At 35.7% G+C, this 18632-nt stretch overlaps 1 protein-coding gene across 1 annotated transcript in view; it reads right to left on the reverse strand.

Annotated features, from left to right (window-relative positions):
- Nucleotides 1-2532: 2532 nt before the first annotated feature.
- Nucleotides 2533-18632, reverse strand: part of SLC5A8 (solute carrier family 5 member 8) — a 70700-nt gene continuing 54600 nt past the window's right edge. Inside the window, exons 11-15 of the mRNA XM_036123352.2 lie at nucleotides 18046-18132; nucleotides 14688-14893; nucleotides 8020-8123; nucleotides 4642-4721; nucleotides 2533-4385 (exon numbers count right to left, since the gene is read on the reverse strand). Of these exons, the coding sequence (XP_035979245.1) occupies nucleotides 4260-4385; nucleotides 4642-4721; nucleotides 8020-8123; nucleotides 14688-14893; nucleotides 18046-18132 (603 nt within the window). The 3' untranslated portion in view covers nucleotides 2533-4259. The remainder of the gene's footprint in view (nucleotides 4386-4641; nucleotides 4722-8019; nucleotides 8124-14687; nucleotides 14894-18045; nucleotides 18133-18632) is intronic.

Below are 18632 nucleotides of genomic sequence, written 5' to 3' on the forward strand. Positions count from 1 at the left end.
AAAACAAACTAAAAATGGGTAGAAGACATGAATAGACATTTCTCCAAAGAGGCCAACAGACACATGAAAAGATGTTCAATGTCAGTCATCATCAAGGAAATACAAATCAAAACTATAATGAAATATCACCTCACACCTGTCAGAATGGCTAAAATCAACACAAGAAACAAAAGGTGTTGACAAGGATGTGGAGTAAAAGAAACGCTCTTGTACTGTTGGTGGGAATGCAAACTGGTACAGCCACTGTGGAAAACAGTAGGGATGTTCCTCAAAAAGTTAAAAATAGAACTACCCTAGGATCCAGTTATCACACTGAAGATGTGACTTTTTATTTTCAAATACAGTGTTAATTACTTAAAGCATAAAATATTCTTCAGCGACAAAAGTTCTGCATGTTTATTTGCTTACACTTTTATAATCTGCATGTAATATACAGAAAAAGTCCTTTATGTGGTAGAGTGGAAATAACTCTGTAAAACCTGATAAACTTAATTATATTCAATTTGACTTTTCTTCCCCAAGAACAGACAACTGCAAAGACACTTGCAGAGGGTTTAATCAGCAAGTTGAAAAATCAGAAATGCAAACATGTTTTACACTGTAATGTTCAGTTCCCTCAAGATTTTTCACAATGGGCACACAACTTATATATAAAAGTAAATTTTACAATAACTAAATTATGTGGTGAATTTTCAGTAACTGCACATGCATTCAGTTGACTCTGTATCAACAACTATTATTGGAAAAAACTAAGAATTTCCTACAAGAATTGACACAGAGAGTCATTCCCCTGATCTCAAGCCTATCCCTGTCCCTTGTGTCTACATCATGGACAGAAACTGAGTTGTTAACAAATAAACTATACTTCCTGGGGTTTTCAAAAGTAAAACAAAATTATGAAATCTTCATATTCATATATTTGATATTTCCTTCATCTTAATGTGCGTTAATGTTGGAAATCATGTTGCAAAATGAAACTTTCATAAGAGTTGTTTTTATAATTATTCACAATTTTATATTCCTTAATATTTTCAAAATGCTATGAAAATATACGGTCATTATTCTGTATCCTAACATTGCGTATGCCAGTGAAACTTTAATCCTCACCTGTAGATGAGAATGATCAGATAGAAGAGTCAAGGGAATTTCCCTAAAGGAACAAAACCAGCATGTGTAACTTCAGGAAAATCAAGATTGCAACCTTAACCTGTCAGGGAGGAGTTCTTAAACCCAACACTATTGATACTGGGGCAGGATCATTTTTGTTGTGAAGAGGGGCTGTCCTATGTATTACAGGATGTTTAATAGTGTCCCTGAATTCTATCCACTAGATGCCAGTAACACCTCATCACCAGCTGTGACAACCAAAAATGTATCCAGGTATTTCCAAATGTTCAGGCAGGAACTGCCCCATTAGAACCACTGGTCTAGAGAGAAAATTAATGCATAAGCAATCAAATAGATGCATATATATTTATACCATTTTACATCCTACATATAAAATTTTCATTTCTCTATGGAGTGAATACGATTGGTCTGTAGCTTTATTTAAAGTAAAGTTTCCATTCTCTCTGTTTGAATAATCCTGCTGATTCCTAAATAGAGTTCAATATTTCTATGGCACATATTTTTTAGAGAAGGAACTATCTCCACATCATTACATTACAAATTATTAACAGTTTGTCTTTTTTTAAAATTAGCAAGTGACCTTTGTCTCAAATTTTGATTTCCAATCATATTAAAATTTTAAGTAACACTATTTGAGCTAATAAAGTGCTATCTAATCTTTTATACTCACATTATTTCTGTGAGGTAGTTAAGTGTTTAGAGTTAAATTCCATCATTAGAGTAGATTAAGGATAAATTCAAGGTCATACAATCTGTCAATGACAAAATGAAAATAGACTACTTACGTGGCTTTTCCCTCTTGTTGGGATTGTTGTAATTCAGAAATAATTAAGAACATTAGATGATTTCATTTATATTATGATATATTAACATTTTACCTCTTTTTGGTTTCACCCAAAGATTCAGATAAGATAAATGATTTTTCATAATTAATGACAGTATTTTGATTTCTTAAGAATCTGGTCTGGCACTCTTATGTGTTCATAAAGGTAAAATATCAACAGTTCCCAAAGTCACAAAGATATATTTAGTTAAATAAAGTGGACAAGAATGGAAGTATCATATCTTTCATTAAGAATCCATTGCATAGGGGTGCCTGGGTGGCTCAGTCGTTAAGTGGCTGCCTTCGGCTCAGGTCATGATCCTAGGGTCCTAGGATTGAGCCCCGCATCAGGCTCCCCGCTCTGCGGGAAGCCCGCTTCTCCCTCTCCCACTCCCCCTGCTTGTGTTCCCTCTCTCGCTGTGTCTCTCTCTGTCAAATAAATAAATAAAATCTTAAAAAAAAAAAAAAAGAATACATTGCATAATCCCTTTGCAGTTAGATAAGGAAAAAAAATTATTTATATAACTGGACTTTGATTTCCAAAATTGATTTTTTTAATTTTATTTTATTATGTTAGTCACCATACAATTGAAGCATTCTACGCACATGTGCATTTACACTTATTAAATAAATAATAGTTCAAATCACACTTGCATAAAACAAATAAGATTATATCTTCCTACTCATTAAAAAATGTAGAAAGATTTACAGTTTGATGCATGCTTACAAACATATTGATTAAAAAAATAACATCTATACACATATGAAATATATGAACACATCATTAATTTAAATGTTATATAAATCTTTCTTTAGACAAATGCTACTTCCTATTTTTTTATTGCTTCATGTTTTCAATTGGCAACCTTTAAAAGTACAGAGCATACTTACCTAAATACCAGGAAATAAGCAAAAAAGTATTTAATTCTAAAATATATTTAATGTACCTAAATGTTTCTCACGTTATTTTAAAACATTGTAAAGCAAGCAAATAAACAAAAGAAACACATTTCTAAACAGTATCTAATGTGGGAACTGTAGAAATAAATGTTATTGATAAAAGTCTGTGACCAAACTCTTAGCAATTGAGATTGCTACTTGAAGTTTTAAAGCATGGAACAAAGCATATAGTTAGTAATTCAGAATATTAAAAAAAAAAAAAGTAGTGTTTGCCTTTGTACTTTAGCTCTTTAAATGGGTGAATACACTAGAATTCAAGACTTCTAAGCATATGCACTTTAAATTCAATTGACTGCAAATTAGTTGACATTCAAATTAATATCATTCAACACAATCATGTAATTCCACATAGCTTAACCATTTTAATTATGTAAATGTTCTTGGGTCACCAAATCCACAAGTACCTATGCTGAAAGTACTTTAGTCAGTATCAGGCTCATAGGATTTCTAATTTGTAGTCTGGGACTTAGTGAACCAGGATCTGGGTAGCATGATTCACATTGGGTATCTCAAGACATAGAAGCCCAAGGTAACACAGTAGATAGGAAACTAGGAAGGCAAGCAAAGTAAAGTGTACAACAAAACCTGAGCTGATGGGTCAGAAACTAGGACTGCATGTAAAAACCAGAGTGTAAGGCAATATAAGCAGCCAATGGCCAGGAGCTCTAGACAATTAGCAAAAAAAGGCACAAGAATAGATACATAGCACCAAAAAGACCTTGATCATTGGGGCCATGTTCTGTCCCAAACAGGATGCTTCTTGATTACCACCTTCCTGAACCAGAATTGGTTCCAAGGTTAATAAGCTCCCTGATAGGGCTGATATGGATCAATGAGAAGCAAAGATCTAGACAACATAGATCTGTCACCTCATTATTTCCTAAAAATAGAGTATGTTGAAGGAGAAAAGGTCTTTTCAGTATTACTTCTGATTTTGGCAAACCCCAAAACTTATATGCTAGCATCAAATGCATGGAAAATATTTTTAATAATGCCCAAATTTAAAAATACTCTTTTTGACCATCAAGTATGTGTGTATATGTGTATGTTAATCCTTCAGCATATATGTGGTCATAACTTTCATAATGACAGCTTCATTAAAATAAAAGAGAAATAGAGGGAAACGCCAATGCTGAAACTCTTAACTCCAGAGCAGCATCAATTAATGAGTTTAGTAAGTGAAGAGTTTGCACTTTGCTTTAACAAAATTTTACCCCCAAAAGTTTCCCCAAAAACTTCACTCATTATAGAACCCTCCCCCCAAAAAGAAATCTAAACCTGATCCAATTATCTTAGAAAACATATATAACTGGGTCACTGTTTAAGATCATCTAGTATCACAGATGTTTCACAAACGAGTCCCACTCATCTTGCCACTTTGATCTGGGAAGTTCAATTCAATATGGTTGAAGGCAGGATTATCAGTTCCACCGTCTTCTACTGGGTGAGATTTATAGCTTAAAATATGCTCCTTCTAAAAGAAAATGTTAATATAGTGATTGGAAAACAAAGGAACTATTCAATTCTAAATAATTGTTACTGCTTTTCTTTCTCTAAATCAGCTTTGGTCTATTGAAGACAAGATATACGACAGAAATAGACCATCAAAGAATAGGGCAAATACCTTCCTTGTCCGTCAGAGTTCAAAAGAGTCTGAGGATTAACTGGTATTCTATCCTGGTGATAAAAGCACAGTCTTACTAATTTAAGGAGAAAGAAAGCCAACTTACTTTCTTAAAAATGTCAAAATTGGATAAAAAGTCCTCTTTGGTTAATAGGAATCTGCGGTCTACGTTTTGTTTTCTTCCTCCTGAAAAACATTTACGTCATTTACAATGTTACAAAAATATCTGTAACTACCCAGTGATGGCCCATCATACAAGCATTTAACTTGTGCACATTCATCTCTAGGCACTCATAAAACACACAGAGAAAGAGAATCTTTTACATAGTGCTGAATACTTGGTTCACCATTTCCCTTCTTTTAGTCTTAGATCCTGCAAGCCCCTCAGTATGACAAATGAGTCTACTGTTTAAAGATGAATGAGATGGTTCTTAAATGCAAGTAACCTACCTCAATGGTACTTAACCTACGAGCCCAATACTTGTAGGGAAACTGATTTAAAAGCATCCTCTGTGATCTACCAATAAAATATCAAGCCATCTGCCTCTGCTTCAGAGGAGTTGCCTTCCCCTAGTTTGATGGCTATGAATGTAGATGTGCATGAAGAAATGCAGGAAATTATGAATTATTGAATAAATTAGTTAAATAAAAATCAATATAATGATTGGTGTTTCAACTCCTCTTCCCTAACATTCTGCTTTATAAAAATTTTTCTTTGTTTTGGTATTTTATTTGTAGATCAAAGACAAAGCTTTTTAAAACTGTGGGTTCTCAAACTACTTTTGTACAAATCATCTAGCAGACATACTTCAAATGCAGATTCTTAGACTCCAACCTGGACCAACCCAGTTAGAAACTCTGGAGTGGGGCCACTGAATCCTGATTTTTACCAAATTTCTAAAGTGATCTTCATGCTCTCTAATATTTGGGAACCACCACTTCAGTACAAATATTAGGCTTTTAATTATGGGAACCTCTGCTGTTCTGGAGACAGGATCAACTTTAAGTTAATTCATTCAACATTGTTGAGTGCCTACCATCCACTAGAGACTCTACTAGATGCTGGAGAGACAGAGATGAGTAAAACAATTATTCTACTCATAGCTCGTGGTCTACTTAGGGCATTATTTACCGTATTTTACTAATGAGGAGACAGGGTCACTCACGGTATACAGTACATGGTTAGGTGAAACTGAAATGCCAACCAAGTCTGTATGGCCGGAATTCTTACTGAGTCCTAGTATTCCTATTTATTTCCCAGGCAGTGTATTCCTAGTATTCCTATTTATTTCCCAAGGATTTCATGTTTCTAGATTATTTTTTCAAGGTGTTCATTGCTGCTGTGAAGTGGAAATAAGTCATTTATGAAATTAATGAAGTTGAATTGTTTTTTATCAGTGGATGCCTGCTCACCTAGGTAAAGCATGACTTTATAAAACAAAAGAAGCAGTCATATATGGTCATCAGAATAAAAACTTTTAAGGAAAAAAAAAAGGGAGTGCTCAAAGGGAATGCTCTGATACTCCATTTTCTTAAAGAAAAAGGAATGGGTTGAACAAGGATCTAAGGTCAAATAGTACAAGGAGATGGTTTAGGTATATTCCTGATCTGAATAATTGGGTTACTGGTAAGAAAACTTTAAAATCTGTCTTAAAATATATCAAAACAAACAAAAGAATAAATTTACTGTGTTGGTAATTTAATTTATGAAGAAAGGCACAGTCCTCTTTGAAAAGAAACAGAATAGATTAAAACAACTGTTTGAGAAGTAATAAATAGCTACAAACTTTATTATAAATGTATAATTATGCATTGCAATATATAATAATTATAATTAATATAATTGTTGATATGATTATATTAATATTACTGCTAATTATTAATATAATTTATTAATTATAAATACAAGTATCACAGAATTTGAAAGGCAGTGCTATTCAGGAGCCACAAAACAGGATTGATAGAATTCCTTCAAGTGGCACAGTGCTGTAGCTTTGTAGTAGAAAGCAAACAAAGACATCAGACATACTAGGACAAAGTATAGGATTTCTGACTAGTTACTGCACATTTGATGAAGAGGGCAGTGGGGCTACCTTCCCCCACTCTGGTTGTTATGGATGTACATGGGTGAGGGAATGCAGGAAATCAGGGAGCCCAGCACTTCTCACTAGCTCTACGTTACTACCCTGCTTCGAGCCACCATGATCGCTCACCTGGATTACTGCAATAGCCTCCTACCTGCCCTCCTTCCCTTATAGACTATTCTCAAAACTGGATCAGAGTGCTCCTTTGAGAGTTATTGGAAAAGAAATTGGAAAATTATCCCATGTAGTCACCTAAAAGACACAGTGATGGAAAATAGGAGAGAAAAGAGAGGAAAATTAGAATCACTATCTGAGACTCAAACATTTGACTAACAAGAGTTTCCAGAGAGATAAAACAGAAAATCACAGGAAATTACAAAAGAAATAATATAGGAAAATGTCCTCAAACTGAAGGGTCTTCAGGCAAAGCAGTCATTGTGAAATGGGTCACGTGCAAAGGGCCAACAGGTAGCATGGCACTGGCATTCTAAATAACAACATAATGAGCTAGGAGAAAATTAAGACATCCTCTCAGAAACAAGAAAGGTGGTTTTTTTTTAGGATTCTCTAATCAAACAAATGATCAATCAAGTATAAGGGATAATTAAAGGAATTTTTTTCCAGAGACACCACATCTTCAAAATCTCTTGTCTACCCTTTCTCAAGAACATGCTAAAGGATGTGCTCCATTCAGTTAAGGGGATAAACAAGAATTATAAATAATGCAATACAGGCAACAGGGAATCCAACACAGGAGGGACACCAAGGGAATTCACAGAATGAAGACAAAATGAAGTCCCAGAAGAAAAGCTCTATAGCAATCCCAGAGAGCAGTGTATACGATGTGTATTATCAGTCTGTTTTTTTAAATAATGTTTTTAAAGTTTATGGACATGTGAAAAAAGCCTCACACTATGTTCAAATGTAAGGATTGTAATTATCATTCCTTACGTGTGTATTCCTCTTTACAGTTTACAAAAAGTCAGCATAGGACAATGAAAAGATCATGACACAGGATTGTTGTAATAATACATGTAAAATCCTAGCATTGTAGTAGCTACATATGATTTTGTCAAGCACTTTATTTTTATCTTACAGCAACCTGTGAGATAGGCAAGTCAATTGTCACTATTCTCATTTTATACATAAGATAGCTAAGTCTCAGAGTAGCCATATGGATTTCCGTAAGTCTATGCAGCTAGTAAATGGCAGAACAAAGGTTCAAATAGAATCTTCTGCTTTCAAGTCCAGGCACTCACATTTCCCATGAGGAAAATGGAACAAGTAATTAAACTAGTTGTTAACAGGACTATAGAAAAATAACATAAATAGCTATAAAATAGATACAGAAAAAGCTGATATAGAGGTAAATACAACAATACTAATGTTTAGATAGTTACCTGTTGGTAAACTGATTAGCATTCCCATGAATACCGTTACCAATGTTCCAAGAGTGCTGAAGTATAGATATGATAAAGAATACCAGTTATCCATCAGTGGAGTCCTAAGAGAGAACAAAAGCATAACTGTAAGATTTCATGTAATGCTACTAGCAACCAGAGCAGTCTCGAAAATCTTCATGCATGGCAAAGTCAAAACAAAATATTTAACAATGTTTTTAATGTCATAATCTACTGTTCCAACTTGATCTTGTTGGATCAAGAATTAAAAGCCTGACTTAACCTTGACCATACACTATAATACTAAATGTCCATGTGTATTCGTTCAACTCTGCTTTATGTCCCAGGCCCTGTTCTTGCCATTGGAAAGTCTACCATAAAAAAAGGTTGATAAGGCTCCTGCCCTCATAAAGTTTGCATTCTAATGGAGAGAGAAATACAATAAATAATTAAACAAATAAATATAATAATTTCCACTGGTGGAAGTACTATAAAGAAAATAAAACAAGGTAACATGAAACAAAATGGAAAGAAGGAACTACACTCTAATGTGTGGTCAGAGAAGGCATTTGTGAAGAAGTGACATTTGAACTGAGATCTGAATACCAAAAAGTTCTTGAAGAAAGCATCCTAGAGAGAGGTAAACACCAGCTGACTAAACCATAATGAGCAACATAAGAGTAATACAAGATGAGAGGAAGGCAGAGGTCTTTTTTTTGTTAGATTTGTATGAAGTTTGGATTTTACTCTGGGCAACGGCACTTGTGGCAGTATTTTAAATGGAAGGGTAACATGACCTGATCTGTTTCAAAATGATTGTTCTAGAATCCCAATTTCAGCTTTAATAGAGTAGCTTGATTTAGAACACCCATCTGGCTAAGAACAATGTAAAAAAAGTGGAGGAGGGGCGCCTGGGTGGCTCAGTTGTTAAGTGGCTGCCTTCCGCTCAGGTCATGATCCCGGGGTCCTGGGATCGAGCCCCGCATCGGGCTCCCTGCTCGGCGGGAAGCCTGCTTCTCCCTCTCCCACTCCCTCTGCTTGTGTTCCCTCTCTCGCTGTGCCTCTCTCTGTCAAATAAATAAATAAAATCTTTTTTAAAAAGTGGAGGAATGGGGCAGGCAGGCTTTTTTTTTTTTTAAGACACCAGAGAGTCACAACAATTAGGACTTGAGGGGCCAAGATCCCAGAAAGAAGGGAAACACATTGAAGTGAGCTATTGAAATTAAGATCATGTGGTATTACCGGGGGAAAAACAGACAAAATAGAGCAGAATAGAGAATCAAGATACAGACGCACAAGAAAATAGTATCTGGTTTACGTCTAATTTGACACTGCCTTGCAATGGGGCAAAGGAAATGTCTTTTCAATAAGTGGTGTTTAGTTAATTGAATATCCATATGGGAAAAAATGAGTCTTCATTACAGCACCTACAGAAATCAATTCCAAAGTATATTACATTTCATTAATGGAAATAGTTAACAATAAAGCTTTTAAATGAAAAATTAGAGGCATCTCTTTATGACCTCAGGAAAAGCAAAGATTTCTTAATTGGGACACACAAAGGACTAAAAATATAGGAAAAGAGTGATAATTTATTCTTTAGTAGGATGTTCTTTAACCTCTATGTATTTGTGGTCTTTCCAAATTTTTCTTATGGTTGACTTTAAGTTTCATAGCATTGTGATCAGAAAATATGCATGGCATGATCTCAATCTTTTTGTACTTATTGAGGCCTGATTTGTGACCTAGTATGTGATCTATTCTGGAGAATGTCCCATGTGCACTCAAAAAGAATGTGTATTCTGCTGCTTTAGGATGAAATGTTCTGAACGTATCTGTTAAATCCATCTGGTCCAGTGTGTCATTCAAAGCCATTGTTTCTTTGTTGATTTTCTGCTTAGATGATCTGTCCATCGGTGCAAGTCATGTGTTAAAGTCCCCTCCTATTATTGTATTATTATCAATGAGTTCCTTTAATTTGTTATTAGTTGTTTTATATATTTGGGTGCTCCTGAGTTGAGGGCATAAATATTTACAATTGTTAGATCTTCTTGCTAGATAGACCCCTTTATTTTGATTTAGTGCCCTTCTTTATTTCTTGTTATAGTCCTTGGTTTAATTCTCAAATGACATAATACTCTATGTAGAAAACCTGAAAGACTCCACCAAAAAACTGCTGGAATTAATACACAAATTCAGTAAAGTCACAGGATATAAAATCAATGTACAGAAATCTGTTGCATTTCTATTCACCCATAATGAAGCAGCAGAAAGAGAAATCAAGGAATTGATCCCATTTAAATTGCACCCAAAAACATAAGATATCTAGGAATAAACCTAACCAAAGAGGTAAAAGATCTGTACTCTGAAAACTATAGAACACTTATGAAAGAAATTGAAGATGACACAAAGAAATGGAAAAACATTCCATGCTCATGGATTGGAAGAACAAATATTCTTAAAATGTCTACACTTAAAGTAACCTACACACTTAATGCAATCCCTATCAAAATATCACCAGCATTTTTTTACAGAGCTAGAACAAACAATCCTAAAATTTGTGTGGAATCACAAAAGACCCCAAATAGCCAAAGCAATCTTGAAAAAGAAAAGCAAAGCTGGAGGTATCACAATTCTGGACTTCAAGTTATATTACAAAGCTGTAGTGACTAAGACAGTATGGTACTGGCATAAAAACAGACATATAGGTCAATGGAAAAGAATAGAAAACCCAAAAATGGACCCACAACTATAGGGTCAACTAATCTTTGACAAAGCAGGAAAGAATATCCAATGGAAAAAAGACAGTCTCTTCAACAAATTGTGTTGGGAAAACTGGATAGCAACTTACAAAAGAACGAAAGTGGACCACTTTCTTATACTACACACAAAAATAAATTCAAAATGGATGAAAGACATAAATGTGAGACAGGAAGCCATCAAAATCCTAGAGGAGAACACAGGAGCAACCTCTTTGACATTGGCCATAGCAAATTCTTACTAGATATATCTCCAGAGGCAAGGGAAACAAAAGCAAAAATGAACTATTGGGACTTCATCAAGATAAAAAGCTTCTGCACAGTGAAGGAAACAATCAACAAAACTAAAAGGCAACCTTTGGAATGGGAGAAGATATTTGTAAATGACATACCTAATAAAGGGTTGATATCCAAAATCTACACAGAAATTATCAAACTCAACACCCAAAAAACAAATAATCCAGTCAAGAAGACATGAACAGACATTTCTCCAGAGAAGACTTACAAATGGCTAACAGACATGAAAAGATGCTGAACATCACTCATCATCAGGGGAATACAAATCAAAACTACAATGAGATATCACCTCACACCTGTCAGAATGGCTAAAATTAACCACTCAGGAAACGACAGATGTTGGCGAGGATGTGGAGAAAGGGGAACCCTTCTACACTGTTGGTGGGAACGCAAACCGGTGCAGCCACTCTGGAAAACAGAATGGAGGTTCCTCAAAAAGTTAAAAATAGAGCTACCCTATGATCCAGCAATAGCACTAGTAGGTATTTACCCAAAGGATAAAAAAATACTGAATTGAAGAGGTACATGCACCCCAATGTTTATAGCAGCATTATCAACCAAATAACCAAATTATGGAAAGGGCTAAAAAGTCAATCAACTGATGAATGGATAAAGAAGATGTGGTACATATACACAATCGAATGTTACTCAGCCATAAAAAAGAATGAAATCTTGTCATTTGCAACAATGTAGATGGAGCTAGAGTATATTATGTTAAGCAAAATAAGTCAGCCAGAGAAAGACAAATACCATATGATTTCACTCATATGTGGAATTTAAGAAACAAAACAGATGAACATGGGGGGGAAAAGAGAGAAGCAGACCATAAAACAGACTCTTAACTATACAAAACAAACTGAGGGTTGCTGGAGGGGAGATGGGTGGAGGGATGGGTTTAATGGGTGATGGGCATTAAGGAGGGCACTTGTGATAAGCAATGGGTGTTATATTTAAGTGATGAATCAATAAATTCTACTCCTGAAACTAATATTACACTATGTGTTAACTAACTGGAATTTAAATAAAAACTTGAAAGAAAAAAAAAAAAGACTGATAAGTTGAACTTAATTAAAATGAAGAAATTCTGACCACCAAAAAGTATCATTAAGAGAATAAGAATACAACCCACAAAGCAGGAGAAAAATATTTCAAAATATATTTTGTACCTAGACTATATCAAAAAGTCCTAAATAAATAAGAAAAAAACTGAGAATCCATTTAAAACTGGATTAAAGATTTCAATAGCCGGTGCCTAGGTGGCTCAGTCAGTTAAGCGTCTGCCTTTGGCTCAGGTCATGATCCCAGGGTGCTGGGATCGAGTCCCACCTCGGGCTCCCTGCTCCATGGAGAGCCTCCTTCTCCCTCTGCCTCTCTCTGTGTATCTCTCATGAATAAATAAATACAATCTTAAGAAAAAAAAAAGATTTCAACAGCCAAGTCGCAAAAGTAAATATCCAAATGGAAATGGCCCAAAAAACATATAATAAGAAGGTATTGAATGTAATTAATCATAAAGGAAATGCAAATTAAAACTACGACGAGCTATCAGTATATACCCATCAAGCATTGGGAACTTAAAGAATAAAAACTAAATGTAGGTAATGGAAACATGGTATCTAGGCAACCAAAGGGTACTTTGTTTCATCTTCAGCTGTGTAGTTTACTTCCTTTGTACTCTAGGGACACTGAACTATATATGATTTCCTAAAATACCATGTGGCTTCAGACCTTCATGCCTTTGCATATACTGCTTCTCCACTGTGCAATATACACTTCTTTCTGTCCCTTCTGCCCAACCCTGTTCACCTGATTAATTCCAGCTCACGTAATCCTCCCCTAAGGTTTCCTTGACTCCACCAGCAACAGTTAGGCTCCTCATCCCTCTGGCTCTCTTGATTGCCTATGAATACTACCTACCACAGGGTATTGTTTAAGTGTTTATTTTCTTGTCCAACTTCCCTTCTGGTCATTTTGTGACTTTCCAGACCCTCTCCTTCTAGCCAACCTCTGTATCCTTCAAGTAGTACTACCTCTCTAAAGTCTTGATGCTAATCATTCCAACTTTGTTTATATCCATTCTTTTAACAGATATTTATCAAGTCTTTATTACTATTTACCATGTGCTAGTTTTATACTTACTGTGCTTACTGAATTAATTGTTTTGTGTATATTAGCACACTCTCTCCATATAGACTATAACTTCCTGGAAGGCAGGAACCACAGTGAATAAGAGGTGAAGACTTTCTTGGGATACTACATAAATGGCCAGCCCAGAGCTGAGTATATAGTTCATTCTTAGAAATTCTTGTTTATTACCTGTTATTTTACAAATAAGCTAACATATAAAAGTAATTATTATGGTACCAGGCACATACTAAATTTATTTCAGCTAATTTATTTGTTTCAGAATCAAAATAAATATTTTGCTTCAGACTCTTTAATAAAGAGATTTATACAATCAGGACAAATGCTAAGCAAAATTGGGAAACAAGAAGTATATCCTGAACGTCCTCCCATGTACCCTTTTATTATTTTTTTCTCCCTTTCTGACTCAAACAACTACCCTCCCCCCACAAACATTAGTGTGTTCATGCTTGTCCAAACTGCTTCTGGCATTTCTCTGCCCCTCACCCCACGGCACCCCACCTAGTCAAACCTCCCCCAAATATGCCTCAGGCTCTGGAACTACCTTTTCTCTCTACTCATGCAGCATTTACCAGCATTGAACTTCCATTGGCAACCATTCTCATAGTTGGGTTTTGTTTGGAACATGAATCACGAATAATAAGTCACATTCCTTCTCTCAGGAGTGCGTCCAGTTTAAAAGGCAGCCATCATGTCTTGACCCAAAGCGGATGAGTCTTTAATGGTTTCATTCTAGGAAAGCTGGAACTGGGGGCAATAATTTGGGGGCAGCAACCTCATCTTTGTATTCCTTGAATATCTCCAAGGGGTTTATGCTTTAACGCTAGACATTTAATTGTCCACTAAAGAAAGTCTTGCCCTATATCCACTATATTATAGAACACTCACCTACCCATAGATCTACATCATTTCATTAAATCAGATGAAATAAGGATCCAGAGCCCAAAATATACTGCATACAGAAAACTCTAGCAAGTGAGTTGATCACAGCTGCAACCCATTGCCAGTGCTCTAAAGATCAGGAATTTTTAAATCTAAACAAATAGGAATGATCTAACATATTTAGATGATTGTAGCTTTTAGACTATAAAGGCTATACTTCAAAACCTATATAAGCAACGTTTCTTTTATAATTTTGCTTTTCATTTAAAACATTTTTAGTTCACAAGCTGATTTTTCATTCAACTAGAGCTGATATCTGGTAGCATTTACCCATAATAGAATTTTTTTGTTATTATTCAAGTCTTCTCCAGATCTGTGAGGCAGAGGTTTCTACCAAAATTAAGAACATACAGTAATTTTTGTTGTTTCCAAACAAAATACTATAGCCAGAAAGCCACAAGGGCTCCACCCGTTTCAGAATTAGGGAAAATCACAGCACTGTAGGCAAGACAAAAAGCAACTGGGGTTCTCTACCTGTCACATCCACTTCTTTAAAATATGACATTATAAAGCTTAATTCAATACCTTCCCACATTGTGTACTTGAAAAGCACTAGTAGAAAATGGCATTTCTGTGGTTGTCACCCAATTTGTCACATTGTATGTGCTGTTACAGCCATAGGTTTCAAGGCTTAGTGGCATAGTTCTTTCAGGCAGTGGAGGATAAAGTTGAGCTCCAATTCCGACCCACAAAGAAACAGCAAATCCAGCCATCAGGCCAACAAGTGCTCCCTGTAAAACAAGAATGCTTTTAAAAGAAAAATAATATAGTTTTCTTTGAGATAGAAATTAACATCAGAAGATTAAGCTCAGCATGGTCCAAGCCAGATTTACCATCTTCTCTCCTAAAAGCATTCTCTCTCCCAAGATCCTTGCTTCTTGTCAAGGGTGGTGTGGGCCACTGGACCCTCAGCCCAGAGCCCTGGGGACTCAGTAACTCCATTCTCTTTTCATATCCCTATCTCACCCTGCTCATTTTTCTTTTTGTCAATCTCATAATTCCATCCCTTCTACTCTGTTTCCATGGCTAGCACTCTGTTCTGGCCTCCTCCTCTCTTCACACCCGAAGAACTACAACAATCACATGGTTGACCCCAGGCCAATTGCCCCCTCTATTTTTGCTTAATCTGTGAACAAATGGTATGCCAAATGAACAACAGACTATGAAGGGGAAAGCAGACACAGAGTTCATTTCCATACTTAACAATATGCATGATTGTAACTGTGCTTCAGGGTAATTAGGGAGGAAATAGGAAGCAGTGTTCACAAATGACTGCAATGTTGCATACAACCACACCAAGTATTTCTAAAGACAAGAAGAGATGTCCCCTCTGAAGACATTTGGTTTCTCAATCTTTGGAAAACTTGGGTTCCCCACTTCTGCTTTTCACCAGCAGTCCAGGTGTTCTGCCGGACCTTGAATGATTTAAGCCCTAGTTCAAACGAGTGGGCCAAAAGCAAACCTCAAGCTGGTAGGCCTCTTCTTCTGTGGTGAAAACTTCCCCCTTCTTTTAAGAATACTGACCAGACAGAGCAGCTTTTGCCTTGGGCTCACCATAGAGAAGACAGGGCAGAATATTTGAAGTAAGGGGAAAAACATAAGCAAAATCACAGGGCAGGAAAAAAGAATGGTGTGTTGATGGGATAAGATGAAGGCTGATGACAAGATCAGATGACTTACGTTGGGGACAAACACTATGAGCTCTTTCATTAAGCTGTGAACCTTGAAAGCAGAATTAGATATTTTTGGTTTTGGTACCCCAGCACCTACAGTGCCGGACATATAGCAGGCATGCAATAAATATTTTTTCAATAATATGAGGTTGGAATAGTAGTGTAGCCAGCTGTTGACAGCCCATACTTGCTTATTCTCAGCATTGTACATGGCTTGATCAAAAATCCACAAAATTGTAAAGCCCATGAGGGCAGAAATATTCAGTGTTCTTTATTCCCAGGACAGTGCTTAGCTCATAAATATTCAATGAATGAATGAGAGGAAGGGGGGGAAGGAGGGAGAAAATGAGGGAGGATGAAAAGCAACGGAAGAGAAGGAGAGAAGGAGAGGAAGGGAGAGAAAGACGTAGGGAGAGAGGAAGGCAGGGAGTCCATTCCAAAGCAAGAGTAGATATTCTGCTAATGAAAAATGTGGGTACTGTAAAAAGAGGTACCTCCTATGACAGGAGTAATAATATCATACTTCTCCTGAGAAAAGGTTATGTGGGACCTAGTCTGCTACAGCTTTTCTGAAGGCAACCCACGGTGGTATGGTAGTAAATGTCAAAAACCAAGTCAGTCTTTCTTAATATTTCAGACACTCAACAAACCACTGTGCATTTCATAATGCAAAGAGTCTAATCAAAGCTTCAACATTCCAAGGTAGATACAAACTATTCTTTCATTGTGATTAATTTCTACCAAACTAGCTTTTCATATGATACTTCATTGACAATTATTTTTTTGAGAATAATAATTATTATTATTTTAAATATTTTATTTATTTGACAGAGAGAGAGAGAGAGCACAAGCAGGGACGCAGCAGGCAGAGGCAGAGGGAGAGGGAGAAGCAGGCTTCCTGCTGATCAGGGAGCCTGACACGGGGCTCGATCCCAGGACCCTGGGATCATGACCTGAGCCGAAAGCAGACGCTTAATTGACTGAGCCACCCAGGCTCCCTGAGAACAATTATTTTTTAAAAAAATTTTATTTGAGTACAGTTGATACACAATGTTACATTAGTTTCAGGATACAACACAGTGATTCAATATCTCTATACACTATGCTATGCTTACCACAGGTGTAGCTATCATCTGTTAAGAATTATTTTCCTTAAGAATTGTTGTTAATAATAATGGTAATAGCCCTTATTAGTAGCTGCCTTACCAATCCCTAATGCTTCATGAAGAAAATGGAATTCTAAATGCAAAGTCATGGTTCTGCTTTTATTCAACGTCTGCATGAAACAACCATATATACATTATCAGTTTTTCCTGAACTTCAGCTTACAGCAGGACTGACCCTGTTTCTCCTGGCTTTCAGAGAAATAATTTCAACTTAATTTATTCCAAACAAAATTTAGTACTTCAAAGCACAGAAATGTCTCTGTAGAAAAGAGATATTACCTCATTCTGGATACTATTCCCAATTATGATCACCCCTTTGGGGCCAGAACCATGATATTGGAACTACAGCTTTAAATATCAGGACTATAAACTCTCTGGTCAAGGTGGTGAAACACTTATCTTATTGCTTCTCTTTGCTGTACTCTGGCTATTCACAGGTATCCTCAGCTCTTTTTCCCTTAAATCTTTTCACATCTGAGCCTGTTGATCTCCTTTCCTTAAATCCTAGTGATTTTCAGAGGTAGAGTTTAGTGACCTCTGAAGCTAATAATATACTATATGTCAGTTAATTTATTTTAAATTTAAAAAAATGTTTCTAGAAATCCTAGTGATTTTCAAGAAGGGCAAAAAGATAAATGCACAAAAAATGTTGCTCCTTTAGTTATATTATATACTATTCATAATATATACTATATATAGTGTACAATATAATATATATTGTTTCATAATATATATCTTTTAGTTATGTTATATATTCTATGTTATATGGTTAGTTATATAATTATATTATAATATTATGATTTAGCTATATAATATTTATAATATATATTATTTTGGCAGTTTCCATTTAGTTTCATATATGCAAAGTCCCAGTGCATAGCACTTTACTTTATACCCCAGCAAAGACAATATGAGTAATTTAAGTCATCAAGTCACTAATGACAGATATCAAAGGAACTATATCTTTCCAATTGAGAAAAAACTATAGAGCTGCTACTATAGTTGGGAAAGTAAGCTTTACACATACTCACTCTTTATACTTACAATTGAGTTGGCAAAGGGAACCAAAATGCCCAAAGCAAACAAGCCCAGAAGTGGTCCACCAACCATGCCAAATATGCTGAGTGCTGCCTAAATAAATAAATAAATAAATAAAGTCAGCAACTAGCAATCTCAAATACCAAGTCAAAGTGTTTCAAAGTAATTCCATCAGAATGAGGATTTGAAGTAATCAATCTCTTCCTGAAAATCATGGCAACCTTGTAATTGGCAAATAGGTAATCAGAACTTGAATGCTTCTGTTTCTCTGTCTCAACTATTCATCTGTTCATGGAAAAATGCAAAAGCTGAAAATCCTAAGAGATGTGAGTTCCCAATAAGCCAATGGATAATTTTTAAGAGTGGATAGAACCATAAAAGAAGGATTAGAGGACACCTTGGTTTTTCTACAGAGTAAAGGGGCTTGATAACAGAATAACTAAATCAAAGAAAAAGTATCAAGTCAAGAAAAATTTTATAGAATATAGATGGCAGTCCTACGTTAAAAAAAATAAGAAGCCTACCTTGTGGACTAGGGAAAGGAGTGTGGATGGAGATGACAAATAACTAGTGTTTGAGGAGGATATGGGTTC

This window comes from Halichoerus grypus, chromosome 6 (genome assembly GCF_964656455.1).
Source record: "Halichoerus grypus chromosome 6, mHalGry1.hap1.1, whole genome shotgun sequence".
NCBI lineage: Eukaryota > Metazoa > Chordata > Mammalia > Carnivora > Phocidae > Halichoerus > Halichoerus grypus.